General features: G+C 45.9%; 5 protein-coding genes across 6 annotated transcripts; all 5 read right to left on the bottom strand.

The window, feature by feature from the left end:
• Positions 1-392: 392 nt before the first annotated feature.
• On the bottom strand, positions 393-8,854 carry aldh18a1 (aldehyde dehydrogenase 18 family, member A1). 2 transcript variants are annotated; one of them, XM_068304813.1, is made up of 18 exons: positions 8,505-8,854; positions 8,309-8,421; positions 6,997-7,148; positions 6,771-6,920; positions 6,571-6,675; positions 6,333-6,491; positions 5,939-6,029; positions 5,729-5,853; positions 5,502-5,646; positions 5,182-5,255; positions 4,898-4,997; positions 4,328-4,548; positions 4,120-4,257; positions 3,853-4,048; positions 3,655-3,776; positions 3,363-3,549; positions 2,725-2,820; positions 393-2,577 (listed from the first exon to the last, which is right to left on the bottom strand). In XM_068304813.1, exons 2-18 carry the CDS (start codon positions 8,385-8,387, stop codon positions 2,381-2,383), a joined length of 2,337 nt encoding a protein of 778 aa, XP_068160914.1. In that variant the 5' UTR covers positions 8,388-8,421; positions 8,505-8,854; the 3' UTR covers positions 393-2,380. The 2 variants fall into 2 exon arrangements, with proteins under 2 accessions (XP_068160914.1, XP_068160915.1); XM_068304814.1 differs by having other exon boundaries at positions 394-2,577; positions 6,339-6,491; positions 8,505-8,853.
• A 460-nt stretch (positions 8,855-9,314) lies between these two features.
• On the bottom strand, positions 9,315-11,192 carry LOC137588752 (phenylethanolamine N-methyltransferase-like). Its single transcript, XM_068306010.1, has 3 exons — positions 10,991-11,192; positions 10,117-10,327; positions 9,315-10,005 (listed from the first exon to the last, which is right to left on the bottom strand). The coding sequence occupies exons 1-3, from the start codon at positions 11,151-11,153 to the stop codon at positions 9,567-9,569; spliced, it is 813 nt and encodes a 270-aa protein (XP_068162111.1). The 5' UTR covers positions 11,154-11,192; the 3' UTR covers positions 9,315-9,566.
• A 2,063-nt stretch (positions 11,193-13,255) lies between these two features.
• Positions 13,256-14,842, bottom strand: LOC137588880 (phenylethanolamine N-methyltransferase-like). Its single transcript, XM_068306193.1, has 3 exons — positions 14,680-14,842; positions 13,806-14,016; positions 13,256-13,694 (listed from the first exon to the last, which is right to left on the bottom strand). Exons 1-3 carry the CDS (start codon positions 14,840-14,842, stop codon positions 13,256-13,258), a joined length of 813 nt encoding a protein of 270 aa, XP_068162294.1.
• A 1,642-nt stretch (positions 14,843-16,484) lies between these two features.
• LOC137588783 (phenylethanolamine N-methyltransferase-like) lies at positions 16,485-18,491 on the bottom strand. Its single transcript, XM_068306056.1, has 3 exons — positions 18,311-18,491; positions 17,437-17,647; positions 16,485-17,325 (listed from the first exon to the last, which is right to left on the bottom strand). Exons 1-3 carry the CDS (start codon positions 18,471-18,473, stop codon positions 16,887-16,889), a joined length of 813 nt encoding a protein of 270 aa, XP_068162157.1. The 5' UTR covers positions 18,474-18,491; the 3' UTR covers positions 16,485-16,886.
• Positions 18,492-20,573: 2,082 nt separating this feature from the next.
• Positions 20,574-22,199, bottom strand: LOC137588795 (phenylethanolamine N-methyltransferase-like). Its single transcript, XM_068306076.1, has 3 exons — positions 21,998-22,199; positions 21,124-21,334; positions 20,574-21,012 (listed from the first exon to the last, which is right to left on the bottom strand). The coding sequence occupies exons 1-3, from the start codon at positions 22,158-22,160 to the stop codon at positions 20,574-20,576; spliced, it is 813 nt and encodes a 270-aa protein (XP_068162177.1). The 5' UTR covers positions 22,161-22,199.
• Between the last annotated feature and the right edge of the window lie 1,908 nt (positions 22,200-24,107).

Raw genomic sequence — 24,107 nt, 5'->3', positions numbered from 1 at the left:
AAATTTGCCGTACAAGGCCGGTGATTTGCCCTCATGGTCCTTTTTATATGTGTGAACAACAATACCCAGCAGACAACACAACATCAACAGGGGGCAACTTGGGATTCGATCAGCTGGGGTCTGGGGGCAACAGCGGAGGAGAGATGAGAGGGAAATGGCAGACTGGGAGTTCATTTAAAGTCAAGAAGGGGCAGAAGCATCAGCCATTAAACAAGCAGGAAGGAGCACTTTGGACTGAAGTCTGTGGACATCTGACTTAAAGTCGACAAAACGTCACGTTAATATGAGTTTTATTCATTTTTATTTAAGTTGCTTTAAAAAACAATATTGACAAAGAAAAGCAGTATTTGAATAAAACAGCAGAAAAATGGGAGATGTCAATATATACTGTATATGTATTTATATACAGTATATAATCTGAACTGAAACAAAGCCGTCTAATAAAAAAACAACAATCGACTGTTACCATTGAAATGGAAAAAAATAAGTTACCAAATTACATGATTTTATGTGTATAATATCTATATATATCTATATCTATATATATATATATATATTTTAGTAAACAGCTGTTGATAACAGGCAGCTGGATGTCAACCTGATTGATAATAATAAAACTTTATTGACTACCAGAGGTTTGTAAAGAAGGGACGTGTTGTTCTGACTAGAATCACTCTTACTGGACAAACAAGCAGTTCTCCCATCAGTACCAGAACCAGAACCAGCTGCTGGTTTTGACTCCCCAGCACCTGAACATCTGCCTCTGATGCTGTAAAACACAATTCAATACAATTCCAGGCATGAAAGAGCCGATAGAGTCCCCAGATTGTTCGTCTCTACCTCATTTAGACGAGTTTCAGTCGCTTCACACATGAAAAGGACACGAGAGATCCGAGTTTCATCTCTGAACCCTTTGGACTCGGTGACGAGGGGCTGATTGAAGGGTAAGTAGTGCGTTTTGGAGAATGAATTCTTTAGATGCTGGAAAAGAGAAAGAAACGAGAGAAACCAAGAACACAAACCTGTGATTCCATTATTAGTCTCAGTTCTCGTCTCTCCCTCTTTTCATTTGTGATGGCTGGATAATTAAACCTCTATAGTATTGTCTTCCATCTTCTTTGCCCCACTTCCAGCGCAGAGAATTCCCCCATGGGCAACTTTAAAAAGGCCCTTTTCAGACATCTGTTTTTCAGATCAGTACCAAGTTCCCCCCCCCCCCGCCCCTCTTCCATTAATTTGCGTTCTTTGTGAAAGTAGGAACACGAGAGGCAGGACAGAGACGAACATACGTGTGAAAGGAAAAAAACAAAAACTCCACAATTCAGCTGCGGAAAAATCAAAAGAAAAACACCCAAAAAATGTTGTTTTTCCAATAGTTTCTGTCTACAATGCTGCTATTAGACACCAGAACCAGCCGTTAAGTGGGCATCCAAAGACATCAGACGGAGCTCAGAGGCTGGAATGTTCATTTAAAAGCCTCCTGCTTGAAGGAGGCAGCTTGTCAATTACTGCTCCTGCTCTGACGGGAGGTTCCAGCGCCACGAGGAAGAAGCAGGAAGGAGGCGAAGCGTGGCAAAACTGGCAACAATGATCAAATGAATGAAAGACGGAGGATAAAATGGATGCTAATAAGTCGGAGTTGATCTCAGCTGAGATCGCCGTCAAACAAAAAAGGAGCAGATTCACCGAGTGTTTGTCGCGCAACACATTTTAGTCGTTAATAACTTAAAATGTGTAACTCCAGCGGAGCCATTAGTCCATGTCTGACACAACCTGGCGGCCCCTCGTCTCGCCGACTCGTCTGTTCGTTTAGAAACAAGCAGACCTGAAAAAGAGCAAGAGAAGAAGAGGAACACACCGAAAGGCACCTGAGGAAGAAGCCCCGTTAACGAGGACGCTCCGAAGGAAGCGTCTGATTCACGATGGAACTCAAACGCCACACGGCCAGAGTCACCTCGGGTCTCAGGTCTTTAAAGGATTCCTGTCCCAGTGTGGGGCCAGCACTGGTTTTATCTTCATGGATGTGGCATCATGAGGTCCAGGACATAGTCTGGTCTGGATCCAGAACACAAACCCACACTCGTGTTTTCGTGTATTTGTGAAACCCTGAAAATGATATTCAGACGGGACACGCCCCTAAAAGGATGTAAACATGTTGTGATCAACAAAATCCAGTAAATAAATATATTTGGATAGAGCTACAAGCTGCTTTTAATACTGTTTGATTATTCAATGAGGAGCGGCTTCACACCAGAAGATGCAAACCGAGGTAGGATTGAGGACATTTGTAAAGTCTTGATCTTTTCTGGGGGGGGCGGGGGCTGCTGGTGGACACAAACCAATCAGAACAAGGCCACTGGGGTGTGGAGGGCATGCTGGTCTAGTTGCTGTCTCTCTGCCCGGTTGGCGGCAGGGCGACGGGCAGGTTCTCGTGGAGGAACTTCATGGAGCCGAGCTCCGAGAAGTCGGCCACCGTGTGCCCGTCGCCCCTCAGGACCCACTTGGTGGTGAGGAGCCCCTCCAGGCCCACGGGCCCCCGGGCGTGGATGCGAGCCGTGCTGATGCCAACCTCGGCGCCTGGACCACGACAGAGGGAGAACCAACAAGAAGTCAGAGGTGGACGGCCACTTCATCAGGGTGTGATGTCACGTGGCGGCCGCATGGGATTCTCTCGGCGGCGGCGTGTCGTACGGTTTGAAAACCGGCGGCGACGCCTTCACGTACCCAGACCGAAGCGGTAGCCGTCGGCGAAGCGCGCGCTGGCGTTCCAGAAGACGCAGGCGCTGTCCAGCTGCTGCAGGAACCGCTCCGCCGCGTCCTCTGCACAACACAGGAATTAGTTGTAGTACCGCCTCTGGCCGCCAGGTGGCAGCACCTCCTCCACTGCAGCTCAGTGATCCTGCCCTGAGTCAGTGATTCTAAATAATCACGCATTATGAGGCGGATTCAGGAGCGGACTTCACATTCTGAAAGGATCCACTCACAAATTGATGACCTTTGACCCCTGATCAGGCTGTCCCAGTGACCTGTGGGACCACGACGAGTTCAAGTCCTTTTTTTCTTGTCTCATGAGTTTATGATGTTCCACAACCAAAGGAAACGCCAGAACGGCGTCATACAACACGTGCTCAAGCGTGACGGCCTTTGAAGCGTGTTTTAGCTGCTCTACATGTTAAACATGCTCCGCCCCCTCCGTTACAGTCACACGGGGAGGATGTGAACTCATCCCGACGACAAACTGTCGCCGCTCATTAATCACCGGGTGGGAAAAACCGTTGATGTGAGACGGAAACAAGTGTGACGGAGGTCAGGAAGACGTGTGGAGCGGAGCGCTGAACCGACGGACACGCGGGGCCACGTACCGTTCTCCGTCACGATGACGTCGGTGTGGGCGCTGCCGTACTTGTGGATGTGGTCCACGGCCTCCTGCAGGCTGTCCACCACCTCCAGGCAGCACTCCAGACCCCCGTACTCGGTCCGCAGGGACCGGGCCTCCGACGGGCTGAAGGTCAGGTAGGAGGCGAACTGAGGCCCGGCGTGAATCTTCACCTGTGATTGGACGACAACCCCTTTAGAATCAACTATAGTTAAACGTCCTGACTTCTTCTGAGGCGTCCCTGTTGGACTTCCTGGACGTGTCTCAGCGGGTTTTACCCTCTCAGTCCTCAGCATGTCGATGATCTGGTCGAACAGCGGCGTCCTGAGGACGTCCCGGTGGATCAACAGAGTCTCCATGGCGTTGCAGGCGGCGGGGTAGTCGCACTTGGAGTCCCTGACTGGAGACAGGAAGTGAACCAGACGTGTGAGTTCACCAGAATCGCTCCAGACCGGTCCGAACCGACCGCAACTGACCGATCTTGATGACTTTGTCCACGCTGGCGTCCGCGTCCACGTAGACGTGGCAGATCCCCTCGCTGTGCCCCAGCACCGGGATGCCCTTGGCGGCCCGCTGGATGTCCCGCACCAGCTGGGACGAGCCTCGCGGGATGATCAGGTCGATCAGCTGGTCCAGCCGACACAGATCCTCCACCTCCTCACGGGTGCTCACCTGGAGACAGACAGATGGGGGTCACGCCCTGACGGCGGCGGCGAGACGAGAGCGTCGCCTTCTCGTGTTACCAGCTGCACCGCCTCCCGGACGCCGTGCAGCGACAGGGCTTCCTGCGCGAGCTGGTGGAGGACGCGGTTGGTGTTCGCCGCCTCTTTGCCTCCCTTCAGCAGGAGTGCGTTGCCACTGGCGACGGCCAACGCCGCCACCTGGAGGGAGACGCACACGGGTTGTAGAATCGATAGGAAATAAAATCCCTCCACAGATCTGGGCGCCAACCTGCGGCAGACAGTCGGGTCGCGCCTCGAAGATGACCAGGAGGACCCCGATGGGGACGGAGATCTGCTCCAGCTCCAGGTTCTGAGCCACCCTGGTCCGGCGCAGCACGCGGCCCACGCTGTCCTGCGCCGCCGTGGCGATCTGTCGCAGACCGATGGCCAAGCTGTTCAGTTTGGCCGCCGACAGGCTGAGACGACTCAGCATGGCCGGCGGCAGATGGCCTGCAGCGGCGGGGGGGGAGAGGGAGAGTCAGGGGGGCTCGCTCACCTGCCAAGGTGAGACGCGTCAGACGCCATCTGCATTGACGACCTGACTCCTTTAAAAATCTGAGTCAAAGCGCGAGTCAGCGAGTCCGAAAGCACTGGTTTGTTTTCAGGAGGATGGAGGTTTGAATCTCATCCCCGTCACTGTGACCCCTGACCCCTGCCACTACAGTAGCTAAATAAGTCACAAATTCAAAACACCTGAAGTATGGGGAGCACTGGCAGCCAAAGAGTTAAATGCGGTAAACCAGGAGGTTTGTAACGTTTTGAAGCGGCGGGTCGACGCCTGTCTGATGGAACTCGTCACCTGCGTTCGCCGCCAGCTCCACATCCGTCTGGTTCGCAGCCAGGATGTCGTCCCTCCTCTCCGTCAGCAGCTCAGCGAGGTGGCAGATGATCTCACTCCTCTGACCGCACACACACACACACACACACACACACACACACACACACACACACACACACACACACACACACACACACACACACACACACACACACACACACGGTGTTGAGAGCACAGCAGCCCGCAGGGGGCGGCGTTTCCTCGCCTGAAGTCCTGACAGACATTTATGTTTTTATTCAATCCACCTGGTCAGGACGCAGAGAGGCCAGGGTTCTTCCTGCATTACGCGCCATCTCCGTCTGCTGCTCCACTGTCAGGCCTGGAGAACAAACATCAGATGATTAAGTCCAGTGAGACGCATCTAAAGGCGTTAAAAACCCAGCGGGGGGCCAGGGGGGTGTCAGGACGAGGCGTTAGGATCAGTGTGAGGCGCTGGTGTGCCGTTTCCTCAGGTGTGACTGGATCTATGGAGGGTTCTGTTGGCTGGTGCTGCCACCTACTGTTCAAACCTGTGAATTACATCTGATGAGCAACGAGCTGCACATCCAAGAAGCATGAAGCTCACCGGCAGGTTTGGTCTCGGAGAAGAACGTTCCCACCTTCTTGCCCTCCACGATGTCGGTGATGACGTGACCCGTGACTTTGGGGTGGGTGCCGTTGGCGATGACTACCGAGGTGCCGCCCTGCAGGGCCCAGAGGGCGGCCTTCACCTGCAGGCGAGGTGAAAGGAGGGTCAACAGAAACCAGAGGCGCCGCCGGCGGGACCGGATGTCCACACGGTGGTTCACGTACTTTGGCCTCCATGCCTCCGATCCCCACCCTGGACTTGGTTCCGTAGGTGATGGACTGCTGGTCTCCAGGGTAGAAGATGTCGATGAACTTGGCGTCGTCCGTCCCAGGAGGGCTGTCGTAGAGCCCTGAGGGTCAGGAAGAAACATCAAATTGACACATTTCCTGCAGACGTAGTCACCTCACAGCTGTCGTCGTGGCAACGCGCCTTACCTTCCACGTCGGACAGGGCGATGAGCAGGTCGGCCTTCATCTCCACGGCCAGCCGCGCCGCCAGGCTGTCGTTGTCCTTGATGCTGATCACCTGCAGGACCGGGGAGTTAGCGGCGCGATGGAGACAGGAAGTCGGTGGCAGACGACGCTAACGATGCAAATCGGTCTGGAGGACAAGCGGCGATGTTACGTTCATTTACGATCAGTGGAGTTAGTTCAAAACCCAGAAGAAGAAGAAGATGTTAGTAGAGGAAACGTGAGCCCTTCAGCAGCACCTCCTCCCCTCTGCATGCACATGCCTTAAAGGTCAGAGGTCAGAGCAGAGGTGAGGCAGGATGACGACCAGCTCCTCCTGAAACGCCTGCTGCCCCCCTCTCTTGATATCTTTACCCACATTTACCCCCTGCAGGTCGCTGTTGGGCTCGGGCGGGGGCACCACCGCGTCGTTGGTGTTGATGATGGGTACGATGTTCATGCGCAGCAGCTCCTGCAGCGTGCTGCTCAGGTTCTGCCTCTTGTCGTCGTCGTGGAAGTCCAGATTTGTCACCAGGACCTGAAAGCGAAGCGAGCAGATTGAGTGAAGATTGGCGAGGAAGAAGCTCCTCCTCCGGCGTGTCATGGCGATGACGCACCTGGGCGGTACAGGTGCTGTACTGGGTGAACATGGCCTCGTAGAGCGCCATCAGGCCGCTCTGTCCGGCTGCAGCACAGGCACGCGCCTCCAGCAGCGGCAAAGACTGAAACACACAAACAGGAAGTCAGGACGCTTCGCTCTGCATCGCCTCCTCCGCCCGACCAACGCCATGACGACCAGGATGTCACGTGTTCTCACCATGTCCTTCAGCTGGCTGTGTCCTGAATGCAGCGCCTGTCGGACGCTCTGGGACAGCAGGATCTCGTGTCTGAGGCGCTGCTTTCCAAACGCCACGGCTCCGCTGGTGACGATCATCATCTCCCTGCCCTGGTTCTGCAGCATGGCCACCTGTAGGGCGACGCCCACGTCAGGAGTCCTAGCGATCCTAACCCCAACCCATCCATACCGCGCTTCTCTTCCTCACCTGCTCCACGATGGAGGCCAGCCGCCCCAGAGCCAGACCACACTCGTCGCCCCGGGTGACCACAGCGCTGCCCAGCTTCACCACGATCCTCTTGGCCTGACGCAGCTCGCCCCGGTGGGCAAAGGAGCTGCCGTGAGCCCTCCCCACGGCATCTGAGGAGGAAGACGCCGTCGTCATGAAACCAAAAATAGTTCTCTTATGCTCTGGTGATTTCTGAGAAAGATGGGATGTTATAAAAACACAGTAGAACCACGAGATACGAGTTATTTGAGCTACAAGCCATGTTGTCCATGTTTTTGGTTGAGATATGAGCAAAACTCTGAGACACAAGTTGTGCTTCAGTTGGTGGATGGATACCACGTCAGTGAGACCGGATCTATTGAGTCAAGAAAAAAATTAAACTCTCGAAGTTCTACTGTATATCAAATTATCCTGTTACGTATAAATTTCCACTTATGTCACACATCAGTAAAATTCATTGAAACCGTCATCTGCTTTACACGAGGATCAATGTTTGATTCTGACTCCAAACACAAAAAAATATATATATTAATATGTTAATAATATATATTAATATGTCAATATATTAGTACAGCATGTTAAAATAACTGGAAACACGACATGGAAAACAAGGACATTCTGTGTTTGTTCAACTGATCTCAGGAGCGAGAGAAATGGAGCGAAGCCAACGCCTCCGTCCATCTGTAACCGTGGAAACCAGATAATCGCAGCCTCCAAACTGCCACATCAGCAGGATGAGGAGAGAAAAAGGCCCGTGCTGACTTCACACATCTGTGAAGCAGTGAGGCGGGAGAGAGAGAGAGAGAGAGAGAGAGAGAGAGAGAGAGAGAGAGAGAGAGAGAGAGAGAGAGAGAGAGAGAGAGAGAGAGAGAGAGAGAGAGAGAGAGAGCTCCATAGCATCCAGTAAAGGGTTAATATACATCCTCCTGCTACAACAGCAGGTTTTAATTCACTACATCTGCCTGCAGAAAAAACGTTCAGTAGAAAACACACACACACACACACACACACACACACACACACACACACGTCTTTTAAGGTTGAGGAAATAACTAATATGATCGATAAATTACTTTTGATTAATAAAACTCATTTCTTTTTGTGATAAATACCATCATATCTATCATTTCATGTGACTCCACCTGACCTGTGACGTGTCACAGAACCTTGCGGCTGCTGGTTTGATCAAACATTTGTTCATAAATTACACATTTGGTCCCGGTAGGAGGTGGTCCAGACTGAACGGTGCTCTGGGGGGGGGGTCACTACGTGGCACCGCAGCGGGTCTTGCCTGGTGTCGGGGCTCTGGAGAACCACCAGCAGGCGCGTCTCGGGAGGTCCACCGGGGTTCTGGAGCACCGGGTCAGCATGCTGGTTCCGTTACCGTCACCTGGTCCCGAACACCTGGACAGGTGGCAGGACCCGCAGAAACAGCGTCATCACCGAGCGGCGCCTCGTCGGTGGTCATTAAGAGGGCTCGCGCTTACCTGAGCTCCTGGACTTCCGGTTCGGTTCAGTCCCGAGTTTTTCTGCTCTGGGAAAACTTTTTCAAAAAGTCGTTTTCATCCCCTTTGACCCCTTACTCTTCTTTTATCACCTACAAACTCAGAGTTGGGCTCCCCCGGTACTCGACTCCTCCCCCACCAGAAAGATGCTGATGAAACTCGGACGGTAGTTTTCAACCGGAACCGGCAGCTGGCGCGCGGCACAGCATCTTCTGACAGCTCCACTTCCGGTCCAGATAAATGACAAATAATTAAATAAATCAGTCTAATCGTTTCTTCTAGTCTCGATGTCAATTTCATATAATATTTGTTGTTGTTTTTTTAAATTTAATACTGGCGGTGAACTTGTAGGGAGTGGCCTGAACCTCGCGGAAATAAAACGGAAGTGACGCGATTCTCTGGCCCACAATAAACTTTATTGAACCTTTTTTGAAAGAAAACGTAAATTGATTCTGTTGATAATAAAAAAAAAAAAATGTCAGACAAACTATTCACTGGTACTTTTAGCATTTTAGGCAGGCTGTCACTAAAAATTAACTTCAGTACAGAAAAAGATTGCGACCAAAATAACAGGAAGTGGCGTAAGTCCCACGGAAATAAAACGAAAGTGACCATCTTCTTTAAATACAGTACTGTAGATATATTTACATTTTTATTCCAACTGACATGGGAACACAATTGATAATAATTAATTGTAACAATTATGTATTATTATTATTATTATTATTATTATTATTATTATTATTATTGTAATGTAATTATTGTAATTGCAAATGTTATATGTAGCCACTCCCATAATATCTCATTAATCCAGGTCATGGTTATCCAAAGTTTTGGTTATCCATTTTTTAAGACCTCTAATTTCATCCATGAACCCTGTCAGGAAATATATTTTAAGAATGTGTTTTTCAACTTAACTTAGAACAACATGAAGACAAAGGCTGTAAAACGTTCGAGGATCACAAAGTAATCTCTGACCACCAAAGATACTAATATGTCTGGGTGTTGTTGTTATTATTAGTATTATCATTATACTTAAATATTTTAATTCTTTCTAGCCTTGACAAAAATCACCCCAGTCAAATTATCATTCTCTCTCTTTATGTCCTGAGGCAGGGTGTAGACTTCATGCCTGATCAGGGTGTAGCCACACCGCTTGACACTATCACAGAACTGGGCCTCGTCCAGTGAGACCACTGGTATCCATACACCAGGACCAGCACAATAGTAAATCTCCTCTAAGACACCCAAGACCAGGAGGTGGCCCCCATGTCGCAGGAGCCCCCCAATGTGACCCAACGCTCTGTTGGAGGAGGCGACATTTGTACAAGCAGCCTCTAAGCAGAAGCAGGACAGGAGACAGTCGGCCCCGCCTGGAGGGAGGGCGTGGAGGGCCAGAGGCTGAGGGCGGTGCACATCAACAGGGAGGACGTCTGTGACCACCTGACGGAGTCTGGCAGCTTTCTCTGTCCATTCTGAAGGACTGGAGGAGAAAATATCAAAACAATAAATTTTGTTTGACCTCAGTTCATCAATCGGTAATCCAAAGAAATTCATTCACTGATCATTCATATTTAGTGTAATGGAGTTGGACCTTCGTCCCTCCAGCTCGCAGGCTTTCTTCAGGAAGGGGGTCCAGTCCATTTTACTGCCTCCTTCATTCTGGAGCCAGAGCTTCAGCTCATTCCTGTTGACATCCAGGATGTCTGTGAGGATCACCTTGTTGAAAACCTCACAGGCACTCATCACCTGGTACAGGGTTGGACCAGAACCTATGTCCACCAGAAGGTCTCCTTTCACATCACCTGGAATGATGGAGGAAGGTTGTGTGAGACTGGAAACATCTTTACAAATAAATCTGGTATTTAATTTGTTGTGTTTACAATTGCCCACATTTATATTTCCCTGAGTCATCGAGACTAAGAACATTATTTTTATGACACTATTTTTATGACAATTATAAGAAATGATATCCAAGAAATGTCTTTTCAGATTTAGCATCCCTTAGATATCGGATCCAGCTGTCTGTAAGAACGTAAGAACAAGACGCCTGCAGCTTTCACCTGCGTTCACCTTGTCTGCGTTCTTGTCTAGCAGTAGCACTCAGCCAAGGTCCTGAATTGGGCTGAGAACAACAGAACGTGTTCAGATGAAGAAGAATGAAGCTGTTAAAAGCTGGGCACAGAACCATTTGGGAATGTCCAACTTGAGGACCGAGGGGGGGATTTATCAATCCATACTCCACCAGGACGCTACAGGGAATCCAAGATACTGGAGACCGTGACAAAAATGGATCCGGGGCAGCTGTGTTTACCCCGCTGTCTATGACCCCTTCTGCGGGTTGAAGGAACCTCAGGATAGAACCAAGAAGGTGCAACTCTTGATGCAATTAAACCTGACAGCGGCGTAACACTGGAGTCACCTTCACAACAACCAAAATACAATGAAGAACCCCTGCTTCGCCTTACCTTCATTGAAGACTCTCTGCAGTCGGGCCATCATCCAGGAACAAATGCTGTCCTCTCGGTCCAAGAGAGCCTCTTCTGGAGAGTAGAAATTCTTTAGATATGTTGCAGGATCAAATCCCTCATGGCACGTTTCCCCGGCCTCCTGTGTTGCCCTCTCTTCCATTATGCTGCCTCTGCTAAGCCTACCGGTGCTACCCTTTGACTCCACTGTGTGTCTGAGGTTTGGCTTCATAGCAGATGTGATAATCTTATTTAATCTTCGTCTTCAGTCATGTTCATGCCAAAATGGAATGCCTGGTGGCACTAAACTGCATGCGATCTGAGGTGTTGACACTCAAAGGCAAATGGTTTTCTTCTGCCACTGTTATAGAACAAGACAAGACCAAACTTTATTAATCCCAAAGGAAACTCTGGTTCCAGGTTGCTCCAAAGAAATACAGTTAATAGAAATTCAAAATATGAATATAAACACTGAACAGAATATAGTTATCAATAACAACACAATGAAATGAACACAAAATAGGTGACAATATAATTGTAAAATGTCAAAGGGTAAAAGTAAGTTAGGTCCAGACGATTTGTCGGGATGTAGTGCACCTGACAGTGACCATGATGTTGAAGTTCATGATGTTAAAAACTGTAAATGTTAATATTAATGGATGATGCATGGTGAACTCTCGCTGTTCTCCCTGCAGGAAGGGGAGGAGTTATACCATTGGTTGGCCACAGGTAGAAGAGACTTCCTGTGGCGTTCTTTGGTGAACTTCGGTATAACTTCGGTATGTAAGAGCCCCATCAGTCTGTGGCTGATGGGGCTCTTATACGCCTGGCGTGACGGGGTTGAGAGATGTCGGCACTCAGGTTTTCAGAGAATACAGAGCTGGTCCACTGTCCAGCGAATGAAACCACGTTGTTCTTAAAGGTCAGAGGGCAGAGCAGAGGTGAGGCAGGATGGCAGAAGCGTATGGACGACCAGCTCCTCCTCCAGGCCTGCTGCCATCATCAGCACCTTCAAACCGGTGCCACCCCCCTCTTCAGATATCTTTACCCACATTTGCCCTCTGCAAGTTGCTGTTGGGCTCTGGTGGGGGCACCACCGCGTTGTTGTTGATGATGATGGGTACACTGTTCATGCGCAGCAGGTCCTGCAGCGTGCTGTTCAGGTTCTACCCTAGGTCGCCATCATAGAAGTCCAGATTTGTATAATGCCAGCTGCCCAGCTGAAGAATATAAAAATATATTATATTGTTATATTAATCGGTATGTTGTCATAGTTATTAAAATGTTGTTCAAACAGGCATATTGTTATATTAATGTGATGTATTATATACCATTATATGATCCTGTTATATATGAATTTCCACTTTTATATTCTTTTCTTTTCTTTTACAGTCCTGGTGGGTGAATTAGTTCAAGATTCTGTCACACACATCAGAAAAATTAATTCAGACCGTCATCTGCTTTACATGGGGATCAATATTTGATCCTGACTTCAAAAACAAAATTAGGCAGCAGCCGTCAGCAGTTTTGTAGTTATTTACTGACATGTTAATTTATTAGTACAGCATGTTAAAATAACTGAAAACACTACATAGCAGGGAAAACAAGGACATTATGTGTTTGTTTAACTGATCTCAGCGTGAGAAACGGAGTACAGACAAATATATTACTGCTGATTGATATAAATTATTTCTTTGTGTGATAAATATTATATCTATTATTTCATATAACTTCACATGTATTGTGATGTGTCACAGTGAAATTAACAAGCCCAGCAGCAAAACAACTGCAAATGTGTACATTGAGAAGATGGAGATGTTTAACACAGCCATGGAGGAGAGTAATGAATCATGAGTCATAAAAAAACAGGTCAGAAGTGTAAATATATTCCAACTGACATGGGAACACAATTAATAGTAATTGTAATAATTATGTAATAATAATAATAGTTATCATTATCATTATTATTATTGTAATTATTGTAATTGTAAATGTTATATGTAGCCACTCCCATAATATCTCATTAATCCAGGTCATGGTTATCCAAAGTTTTGGTTATCCATTTTTTAAGACCTCTAATTTGATCCATGAACCCTGTCAGGAAATATATTTTTAGAATGTGTTTTTCAACTTAATTTAGAACAACATGAAAACGAAAGCTGTAAAACTGTCGAGGATCACAAAGTAATCTCAGACCACCAAAGATACTAATATGTCTGGGTGTTGTTGTTGTTATTATTAGTATTATCATTATACTTAAATATTTTAATTCTTTCTAGCCTTGACAAAAATCACCCCAGTCAAATTATCATTTTCTAGCTCTATGTCCTGAGGCAGGGTGTAGACCTCAAGACTTATCAGGGTGTAGCCACACCGCTTGACACTATCACAGAACTGGGCCTCGTCCAGTGAGACCACTGGTATTTTTAATCCAGGACCCCCACAGTAGTAACTCTCCTCCAAGGTACTGAAAAACAGGAGGTGGCCCCCATGTCGCAGGAGCCCCCCAATGTGACCCAACGCTCTGTTGAAGGAGGCAACATTTGTACAAGCAGCCTCTAAGCAGAAGCAGGACAGGAGACAGTCGGCCCCGCCTGGAGGGAGGGCGTGGAGGGCCAGAGGCTGAGGGCGGTGCACATCAACAGGGAGGACGTCTGTGACCACCTGACGGAGTCTGGCAGCTTTCTCTGTCCATTCTGAAGGACTGGAGGAGAAAATATCAAAACAATAAATTTTGTTTGACCTCAGTTCATCAATCGGTAATCCAAAGAAATTCATTCACTGATCATTCATATTTAGTGTAATGGAGTTGGACCTTCGTCCCTCCAGCTCGCAGGCTTTCTTCAGGAAGGGGGTCCAGTCCATTTTACTGCCTCCTTCATTCTGGAGCCAGAGCTTCAGCTCATTCCTGTTGACACCCAGGATGTCTGTGAGGATCACCTTGTTGAAAACCTCACAGGCACTCATCACCTGGTACAGGGTTGGACCAGAACCTATGTCCACCAGAAGGTCTCCTTTCACATCACCTGGAATGATGGAGGAAGGTTGTGTGAGACTGGAAACATCTTTACAAATAAATCTGGTATTTAATTTGTTGTGTTTACAATTGCCCACATTTATATTTCCCTGAGTCATCATGACTAAGAACATTATTTTTATGACATTATTTTTATGGCAATTATAAGAAATGATATCCAAGAAATGTCTTTTCAGATTTAGCATCCCTTAGATATCGGATCCAGCTGTCTGTAAGAACGTAAGAACAAGACGCCTGCAGCTTTCACCTGCGTTCACCTTGCCTGCGTTCTTGTCTAGCAGTAGCACTCAGCCAAGGTCCTGAATTGGGCTGAGAACAACAGAACGTGTTCAGATGAAGAAGAATGAAGCTGTTAAAAGCTGGGCACAGAACCATTTGGGAATGTCCAACTTGAGGACCAAGGGGGGGATTTATCAATCCATACTCCACCAGGACGCTACAGGGAATCCAAGATGCAGGAGACCGTGACAAAAATGGATCCGGGGCAGCTGTGTTTACCCCGCTGTCTATGACCCCTTCTGTGAGTTGAAGGAACCTCAGGATAGAACCAAGAAGGTGCAACTCTTGATGCAATTAAACCTGACAGCGGCGTAACACTGGAGTCACCTTCACCACAACCAAAATACAATGAAGCACCCCTGCTTCGCCTTACCTTCATTGAAGACTCTCTGCAGTCGGGCCATCATCCAGGAACAAATGCTGTCCTCTCGGTCCAAGAGAGCCTCTTCTGGAGAGTAGAAATTCTTTAGATATGTTGCTGGATCAAATCCCTCATGGCAGGTTTCCCCGGCCTCCTGTGTTGCCCTCTCTTCCATTATGCTGCCTCTGCTAAGCCTACTGGTGCTACCCTTTGACTCCACTGTGTGTCTGAAGTTTGGCCTTATAGCAGATGTGATAATCTTATTTAATCTTCGTCTTCAGTCATGTTCATGCTAAAATGGAATGCCTGGTGGCACAAATGTGCATATGATCTGAGGTGTTGACACTCAAATGCAAATGGTTTTCTTCTGGCACTGTTATAGAACAAGACAAGACCAAACTTTATTAATCCCAAAGGAAACTCTGGTTCCAGGTTGCTCCAAAGAAATACAGTTAATAGAAATTAAACATATGAATATAAACACTGAACAGAATATAGTTATCAATAACAACACAATGAAATGAACACAAAATAGGTGACAATATAATTGTAAAATGTCAAAGGGTAAAAGTAAGTTAGGTCCAGACGATTTGTCGGGATGTAGTGCACCTGACAGTGACCATGATGTTGAAGTTCATGATGTTAAAAACTGTAAATGTTAATATTAATGGATGATGCATGGTGAACTCTCGCTGTTCTCCCTGCAGGAAGGGGAGGAGTTATACCATTTGTTGGCCACAGGTAGAAGAGACTTCCTGTGGCGTTCTGTGGTTAACTTCGGTATAACTTCGGTATGTAAGAGCCCCATCAGTCTGTGGCTGATGGGGCTGTTATACGCCTGGCGTGACGGGGTTGAGAGATGTTGGCACTCAGGTTTTCAGAGAATACAGAGCTGGTCCACTGTCCAGCGAATGAAACCACGTTGTTCTTAAAGGTCAGAGGGCAGAGCAGAGGTGAGGAAGGATGGCAGAAGCGTATGGACGACCAGCTCCTCCTCCAGGCCTGCTGCCATCATCAGCACCTTCAAACCGGTGCCACCCCCCTCTTCAGATATCTTTACCCACATTTACCCTCTGCAAGTTGCTGTTGGGCTCTGGTGGGGGCACCACCGCGTTGTTGTTGAGGATGATGGGTACACTGTTCATGCGCAGCAGGTCCTGCAGCGTGCTGTTCAGGTTCTACCCTAGGTCGCCATCATAGAAGTCCAGATTTCTATAATGCCAGCTGCCCAGCTGAAGAATATAAAAATATATTATATTGTTATATTAATCGGTATGTAGTCATAGTTATTAAAATGTTGTTCAAACAGGCATATTGTTATATTAATGTGATATATTATACACCATTATATGATCCTGTTATATATGAATTTCCACTTTTGTATTCTTTTCTTTTCTTTTACAGTCCTGGTGGGGGAATTAGTTCAAGATTCTGTCACACACATCAGAAAAATTTATTCAAACCGTCATCTGCTTTACATGGGGATCAATATTTGATCCTGACTTCAAAAACAAAATTAGGCAGCAGCCGTCAGCAGTTTTGTAGTTATTTACTGACATGTTAATATACTAGTACAGCATGTTAAAATAACTGAAAACACTACATAGCAGGGAAAACAAGGACATTATGTGTTTGTTTAACTGATCTCAGCGTGAGAAACGGAGTAAAGACAAATATATTACTGCTGATTGATATAAATTATTTCTTTGTGTGATAAATATTATATCTATTATTTCATATAACTTCACACGTATTGTGACATGTCACAGTGAAATTAATTTTATGAATCATAAAAAAAACAGGTGTGAAGTGTAAATATATTCCAACTGACATGGGAACACAAATAATAAAAAGTGTTATAATTATGTAATATTAATAACAATAACAATAGCAATAATAATAATAACAGTTATTATCATTATTATTATTGTAATTATTGTAATTGTAAATGTTATATGTAGCCACTCCCATAATATCTCATTAATCCAGGTCATGGTTATCCAAAGTTTTGGTTATCCTTTTTTTAAGACCTCTAATTTCATCCATGAACCCTGTCAGGAAATATGTTTTTAGAATGTGTTTTTCAACTTAATTTAGAACAACATGAAGACGAAAGCTGTAAAACTGTCGAGGATCACAAAGTAATCTCTGACCACCAAAGATACTAATATGTCTGGGTGTTGTTGTTATTATTAGTATTATCATTATACTTAAATATTTTAATTCTTTCTAGCCTTGACAAAAATCACCCCAGTCAAATTATCATTTTCTAGCTCTATGTCCTGAGGCAAAGTGTAGACCTCAAGACTTATCAGGGTGTAGCCACACCGCTTGACACTATCACAGAACTGGGCCTCGTCCAGTGAGACCACTGGTATTTTTAATCCAGGACCCCCACAGTAGTAACTCTCCTCCAAGGTACTGAAAAACAGGAGGTGGCCCCCATGTCGCAGGAGCCCCCCAATGTGACCCAACGCTCTGTTGAAGGAGGCAACATTTGTACAAGCAGCCTCTAAGCAGAAGCAGGACAGGAGACAGTCGGCCCCGCCTGGAGGGAGGGCGTGGAGGGCCAGAGGCTGAGGGCGGTGCACATCAACAGGGAGGACGTCTGTGACCACCTGACGGAGTCTGGCAGCTTTCTCTGTCCATTCTGAAGGACTGGAGGAGAAAATATCAAAACAATAAATTTTGTTTGACCTCAGTTCATCAATCGGTAATCCAAAGAAATTCATTCACTGATCATTCATATTTAGTGTAATGGAGTTGGACCTTCGTCCCTCCAGCTCGCAGGCTTTCTTCAGGAAGGGGGTCCAGTCCATTTTACTGCCTCCTTCATTCTGGAGCCAGAGCTTCAGCTCATTCCTGTTGACACCCAGGATGTCTGTGAGGATCACCTTGTTGAAAACCTCACAGGCACTCATCACCTGGTACAGGGTTGGACCAGAACCTATGTCCACCAGAAGGTCTCCTTTCACATCACCTGGAATGATGGAGGAAGGTTGTGTGAGACTGGAAACATCTTTACAAATAAATCTGGTATTTAATTTGTTGTGTTTACAATTGCCCACATTTATATTTCCCTGAGTCATCATGACTAAGAACATTATTTTTATGACATTATTTTTATGGCAATTATAAGAAATGATATCCAAGAAATGTCTTTTCAGATTTAGCATCCCTTAGATATCGGATCCAGCTGTCTGTAAGAACGTAAGAACAAGACGCCTGCAGCTTTCACCTGCGTTCACCTTGCCTGCGTTCTTGTCTAGCAGTAGCACTCAGCCAAGGTCCTGAATTGGGCTGAGAACAACAGAACGTGTTCAGATGAAGAAGAATGAAGCTGTTAAAAGCTGGGCACAGAACCATTTGGGAATGTCCAACTTGAGGACCAAGGGGGGGATTTATCAATCCATACTCCACCAGGACGCTACAGGGAATCCAAGATGCAGGAGACCGTGACAAAAATGGATCCGGGGCAGCTGTGTTTACCCCGCTGTCTATGACCCCTTCTGTGAGTTGAAGGAACCTCAGGATAGAACCAAGAAGGTGCAACTCTTGATGCAATTAAACCTGACAGCGGCGTAACACTGGAGTCACCTTCACCACAACCAAAATACAATGAAGCACCCCTGCTTCGCCTTACCTTCATTGAAGACTCTCTGCAGTCGGGCCATCATCCAGGAACAAATGCTGTCCTCTCGGTCCAAGAGAGCCTCTTCTGGAGAGTAGAAATTCTTTAGATATGTTGCTGGATCAAATCCCTCATGGCAGGTTTCCCCGGCCTCCTGTGTTGCCCTCTCTTCCATTATGCTGCCTCTGCTAAGCCTACCGATGCTACCCTTTGACTCCACTGTGTGTCTGAGGTTTGGCTTCATAGCAGATGTGATAATCTTATTTAGTCCTCATCTTCAGTCATGTTCATGCCAAAATGGAATGCCTGGTGGCACTAATCTGCATGCGATCTGAGGTGTTGACACTCAAAGGCAAATGGTTTTCTTCTGCCACTGTTATAGAACAAGACAAGACCAAACTTTATTAATCCCAAAGGAAACTCTGGTTCCAGGTTGCTCCAAAGAAATACAGTTAATAGAAATTCAAAATATGAATATAAACACTGAACAGAATATAGTTATCAATAATAACACAATGAAATGAACACAAAATAGGTGACAATATAATTGTAAAATGTCAAAGGGTAAAAGTAAGTTAGGTCCAGACGATTTGTCGGGATGTAGTGCACCTGACAGTGACCATGATGTTGAAGTTCATGATGTTAAAAACTGTAAATGTTAATATTAATGGATGATGCATGGTGAACTCTCGCTGTTCTCCCTGCAGGAAGGGGAGGAGTTATACCATTGGTTGGCCACAGGTAGAAGAGACTTCCTCTGGTGTTCTGTGGTGAACTTCGTTATAACTTCGGTATGTAAGAGCCCCATCAGTCTGTGGCTGATGGGGCTGTTATACGCCTGGCGGGACGGGGTTGAGAGATGTCGGCACTCAGGTTTTCAGAGAATACAGAGCTGGTCCACTGTCCAGCGAATGAAACCACGTTGTTCTTAAAGGTCAGAGGGCAGAGTAGAGGTGAGGCAGGATGGCAGAAGCGTATGGACGACCAGCTCCTCCTCCAGGCCTGCTGCCATCATCAGCACCTTCAAACCGGTGCCACCCCCCTCTTCAGATATCTTTACCCACATTTACCCTCTGCAAGTTGCTGTTGGGCTCTGGTGGGGGCACCACCGCGTTGTTGTTGATGATGATGGGTACACTGTTCATGCGCAGCAGGTCCTGCAGCGTGCTGTTCAGGTTCTACCCTAGGTCGCCATCATAGAAGTCCAGATTTCTATAATGCCAGCTGCCCAGCTGAAGAATATAAAAATATATTATATTGTTATATTAATCGGTATGTAGTCATAGTTATTAAAATGTTGTTCAAACAGGCATATTGTTATATTAATGTGATGTATTATATACCATTATATGATCCTGTTATATATGAATTTCCACTTTTGTATTCTTTTCTTTTCTTTTACAGTCCTGGTGGGTGAATTAGTTCAAGATTCTGTCACACACATCAGAAAAATTTATTCAAACCGTCATCTGCTTTACATGGGGATCAATATTTGATCCTGACTTCAAAAACAAAATTAGGCAGCAGCCGTCAGCAGTTTTGTAGTTATTTACTGACATGTTAATTTATTAGTACAGCATGTTAAAATAACTGAAAACACTACATAGCAGGGAAAACAAGGACATTATGTGTTTGTTTAACTGATCTCAGCGTGAGAAACGGAGTAAAGACAAATATATTACTGCTGATTGATATAAATTATTTCTTTGTGTGATAAATATTATATCTATAAATTTCATATAACTTCACACGTATTGTGATGTTTCACAGTGAAATTAACAAGCCCAGCAGCAAAACAACTACAAATGTGTACATTGAGAAGATGGAGATGTTTAACACAGCCATGGAGGAGAGTAATGAATCATGAGTCATAAAAAAACAGGTCAGAAGTGTAAATATATTCCAACTGACATGGGAACACAATTAATAGTAATTGTAATAATTATGTAATAATAATAATAGTTATCATTATCATTATTATTATTGTAATTATTGTAATTGTAAATGTTATATGTAGCCACTCCCATAATATCTCATTAATCCAGGTCATGGTTATCCAAAGTTTTGGTTATCCATTTTTTAAGACCTCTAATTTCATCCATGAACCCTGTCAGGAAATATATTTTTAGAATGTGTTTTTCAACTTAATTTAGAACAACATGAAGACGAAAGCTGTAAAACTGTCGAGGATCACAAAGTAATCTCTGACCACCAAAGATACTAATATGTCTGGGTGTTGTTGTTATTATTAGTATTATCATTATACTTAAATATTTTAATTCTTTCTAGCCTTGACAAAAATCACCCCAGTCAAATTATCATTTTCTAGCTCTATGTCCTGAGGCAGGGTGTAGACCTCAAGACTTATCAGGGTGAAGCCACACCGCTTGACACTATCACAGAACTGGGCCTCGTCCAGTGAGACCACTGGTATTTTTAATCCAGGACCCCCACAGTAGTAACTCTCCTCCAAGGTACTGAAAAACAGGAGGTGGCCCCCATGTCGCAGGAGCCCCCCAATGTGACCCAACGCTCTGTTGAAGGAGGCAACATTTGTACAAGCAGCCTCTAAGCAGAAGCAGGACAGGAGACAGTCGGCCCCGCCTGGAGGGAGGGCGTGGAGGGCCAGAGGCTGAGGGCGGTGCACATCAACAGGGAGGACGTCTGTGACCACCTGACGGAGTCTGGCAGCTTTCTCTGTCCATTCTGAAGGACTGGAGGAGAAAATATCAAAACAATAAATTTTGTTTGACCTCAGTTCATCAATCGGTAATCCAAAGAAATTCATTCACTGATCATTCATATTTAGTGTAATGGAGTTGGACCTTCGTCCCTCCAGCTCGCAGGCTTTCTTCAGGAAGGGGGTCCAGTCCATTTTACTGCCTCCTTCATTCTGGAGCCAGAGCTTCAGCTCATTCCTGTTGACATCCAGGATGTCTGTGAGGATCACCTTGTTGAAAACCTCACAGGCACTCATCACCTGGTACAGGGTTGGACCAGAACCTATGTCCACCAGAAGGTCTCCTTTCACATCACCTGGAATGATGGATGAAGGTTGTGTGAGACTGGAAACATCTTTACAAATAAATCTGGTATTTAATTTGTTGTGTTTACAATTGCCCACATTTATATTTTCCTGAGTCATCGAGACTAAGAACATTATTTTTATGACATTATTTTTATGGCAATTATAAGAAATGATATCCAAGAAATGTCTTTTCAGATTTAGCATCCCTTAGATATCGGATCCAGCTGTCTGTAAGAACGTAAGAACAAGACGCCTGCAGCTTTCACCTGCGTTCACCTTGTCTGCGTTCTTGTCTAGCAGTAGCACTCAGCCAAGGTCCTGAATTGGGCTGAGAACAACAGAACGTGTTCAGATGAAGAAGAATGAAGCTGTTAAAAGCTGGGCACAGAACCATTTGGGAATGTCCAACTTGAGGACCAAGGGGGGGATTTATCAATCCATACTCCACCAGGACGCTACAGGGAATCCAAGATGCAGGAGACCGTGACAAAAATGGATCCGGGGCAGCTGTGTTTACCCCGCTGTCTATGACCCCTTCTGCGGGTTGAAGGAACCTCAGGATAGAACCAAGAAGGTGCAACTCTTGATGCAATTAAACCTGACAGCGGCGTAACACTGGAGTCACCTTCACCACAACCAAAATACAATGAAGCACCCCTGCTTCGCCTTACCTTCATTGAAGACTCTCTGCAGTCGGGCCATCATCCAGGAACAAATGCTGTCCTCTCGGTCCAAGAGAGCCTCTTCTGGAGAGTAGAAATTCTTTAGATATGTTGCAGGATCAAATCCCTCATGGCAGGTTTCCCCGGCCTCCTGTGTTGCCCTCTCTTCCATTATGCTGCCTCTGCTAAGCCTACCGATGCTACCCTTTGACTCCACTGTGTGTCTGAGGTTTGGCTTCATAGCAGATGTGATAATCTTATTTAGTCCTCATCTTCAGTCATGTTCATGCCAAAATGGAATGCCTGGTGGCACAAATGTGCATATGATCTGAGGTGTTGACACTCAAAGGCAAATGGTTTTCTTCTGGCACTGTTATAGAATAAGACAAGACCAAACTTTTTTAATCCCAAAGGAAACTCTGGTTCCAGTTTGCTCCAAAGAAATACAGTTAATACAAAATAGAAATTCAAAATACGAATATAAACACAGAACATAATAAAAACTAACAATAACAACACAATGAAATGACAAAAGAACAAAAAATAGGTGAAAATATAATGATAAAATGTCAAAGAGTAAAAGTAAGTTAAGTCCAGACGATTTGTCAAGATGTAGTAGAAAGATATTGCTCCTAACAGTGACCATGATGTTGAAGTTATTGATGGTGAAAACTGCACGTAGTAATATCAATAAATGATGAATGATGAACACTAGCTGTTCTCTATGCAGGAAGGGGAGGAGTTACCTCCTGTGGCGTTCTGTGGTTAACTTCGGTATAACTTCGACACACAAGGGCACCATCAGTCTGTGGCCAATGGTGCCACAGACTGATGGTGCCCGGTTTTATCCAGTGTCCATTGAATAAAACCATGGCTGTGATCCAGGTGTGCTATATGTCTGTTTGCAGCAATTGCTCCATGTATTATCCTCCACTGGAGGAACTTGTACAAGGACCTCCAGCTGCCTTTCGAGGCATTGTCTAGGCCGAAAATCTCAGTCCACCTCAACACTTTTGCCCCCACCAGGGACCTTGGATGGTGTGTCTTTACACAAAGTTGGTATACTGCTTTCTAAAGACTCAAATGTACCCAGCTTTGGAGTCACGAAAGCTAGCAGTTTGTCCTCTTTCTCCTTCTTGCCAGTCTCCCACCATCGGGCCAACAGTCAGCCAATATGGGGCTGATAGCTGGGGGTCCAAAGACGATTTCACAGCTGGATGAGTCTCTCTGTATTACATAATGTCAGATGTTAAAGCCACTGGGAAGTGTGGGGTTTTATCTTAACCAGAGGAACCAGGCATGTGGTGGACCACCATCATCAAGGTCATAAAGGGCCCCGGACCCCATACTCCTGAAGTACTCCTCAAAAGATGAGACCGGTCCAGTCTTCTCCAAACCTCAAAGTACATGTGGACTGTTTGGGCAAACTCCCATGATCCCTAGCGCGCCTGATGGAGAACACAAAGCTGGTCCAGTGTCCGGTGAATAAAACTACATTGTTCTTTAAGGTCAGAGGGGTGCCACCCCTCCCTCTTGATATATTTACCACATTTACCCCCCTGCAAGTCACTGTTGGGCTCTGATGGGGGCACCACTACGTCGTTGGTGTTGATGATGGGTATGATGTTCATGCACAGCAGCTCCTGCTGTTCAGATTCTGCATTTTGTCGACATCATAGAAGTCCAGATTTTTATAATGTCAGCTGTGTATATTATATGATCCTGTTATATATAAATATACACTTTTGTTTTCTTTTTTCTTCCTTTAACGTCCTGGTGGGTGAATTAGTTCAAGATTCTGTCACACACATCAGCAAAATTAATTCCAACCGTCATCTGCTTTACATGGGGATCAATATTTGATCTTGACTTCAAACACAAAAACAGGCAGCAGCCGTCAGCAGTTATTTACTGACATGTTAATATACTGGTGCAGCAGGTTAAAGTGACTGAAAACACTACATAGCAGGGAAAACAAGGACATTCTGTGTTTGTTTAACTGATCTCAGGAGCGTGAGAAACGGAGTGAAGCCATCTCCTCCTTCCATCTGTAACCGTGGAAACCAGATAATCACTGCCTTCAAACTGCCACATCAGCAGGATGAGGAGAGAAAAAGGC

Source organism: Antennarius striatus, chromosome 21 (genome assembly GCF_040054535.1).
Source record: "Antennarius striatus isolate MH-2024 chromosome 21, ASM4005453v1, whole genome shotgun sequence".
Classification (NCBI taxonomy): Eukaryota; Metazoa; Chordata; class Actinopteri; order Lophiiformes; family Antennariidae; genus Antennarius; species Antennarius striatus.
This window is presented reverse-complemented; position numbering and strand designations above follow the sequence as displayed.

Coding starts and splice junctions, on each gene's coding strand:
- aldh18a1 (XM_068304813.1), bottom strand. CDS start 8,387: ATGCTGACCCGGTGCTCCAGAACCCCGGTGGACCTCCCGAGACGCGCC. Junction 6,492..6,570: donor ACAGCACCTGTACCGCCCAG/GTGCGTCATCGC, acceptor CTTCGCTTTCAG/GTCCTGGTGACAAATCTGGA. Junction 3,777..3,852: donor GGACAAAGTCATCAAGATCG/GTCAGTTGCGGT, acceptor TCCTGTCTCCAG/TCAGGGACTCCAAGTGCGAC.
- LOC137588752 (XM_068306010.1), bottom strand. CDS start 11,153: ATGGAAGAGAGGGCAACACAGGAGGCCGGGGAAACGTGCCATGAGGGA. Junction 10,328..10,990: donor GCAGAGAGTCTTCAATGAAG/GTAAGGCGAAGC, acceptor CCATCATTCCAG/GTGATGTGAAAGGAGACCTT. Junction 10,006..10,116: donor TGCGAGCTGGAGGGACGAAG/GTCCAACTCCAT, acceptor TTTCTCCTCCAG/TCCTTCAGAATGGACAGAGA.
- LOC137588880 (XM_068306193.1), bottom strand. CDS start 14,842: ATGGAAGAGAGGGCAACACAGGAGGCCGGGGAAACCTGCCATGAGGGA. Junction 14,017..14,679: donor GCAGAGAGTCTTCAATGAAG/GTAAGGCGAAGC, acceptor CCATCATTCCAG/GTGATGTGAAAGGAGACCTT. Junction 13,695..13,805: donor TGCGAGCTGGAGGGACGAAG/GTCCAACTCCAT, acceptor TTTCTCCTCCAG/TCCTTCAGAATGGACAGAGA.
- LOC137588783 (XM_068306056.1), bottom strand. CDS start 18,473: ATGGAAGAGAGGGCAACACAGGAGGCCGGGGAAACCTGCCATGAGGGA. Junction 17,648..18,310: donor GCAGAGAGTCTTCAATGAAG/GTAAGGCGAAGC, acceptor CCATCATTCCAG/GTGATGTGAAAGGAGACCTT. Junction 17,326..17,436: donor TGCGAGCTGGAGGGACGAAG/GTCCAACTCCAT, acceptor TTTCTCCTCCAG/TCCTTCAGAATGGACAGAGA.
- LOC137588795 (XM_068306076.1), bottom strand. CDS start 22,160: ATGGAAGAGAGGGCAACACAGGAGGCCGGGGAAACCTGCCATGAGGGA. Junction 21,335..21,997: donor GCAGAGAGTCTTCAATGAAG/GTAAGGCGAAGC, acceptor CCATCATTCCAG/GTGATGTGAAAGGAGACCTT. Junction 21,013..21,123: donor TGCGAGCTGGAGGGACGAAG/GTCCAACTCCAT, acceptor TTTCTCCTCCAG/TCCTTCAGAATGGACAGAGA.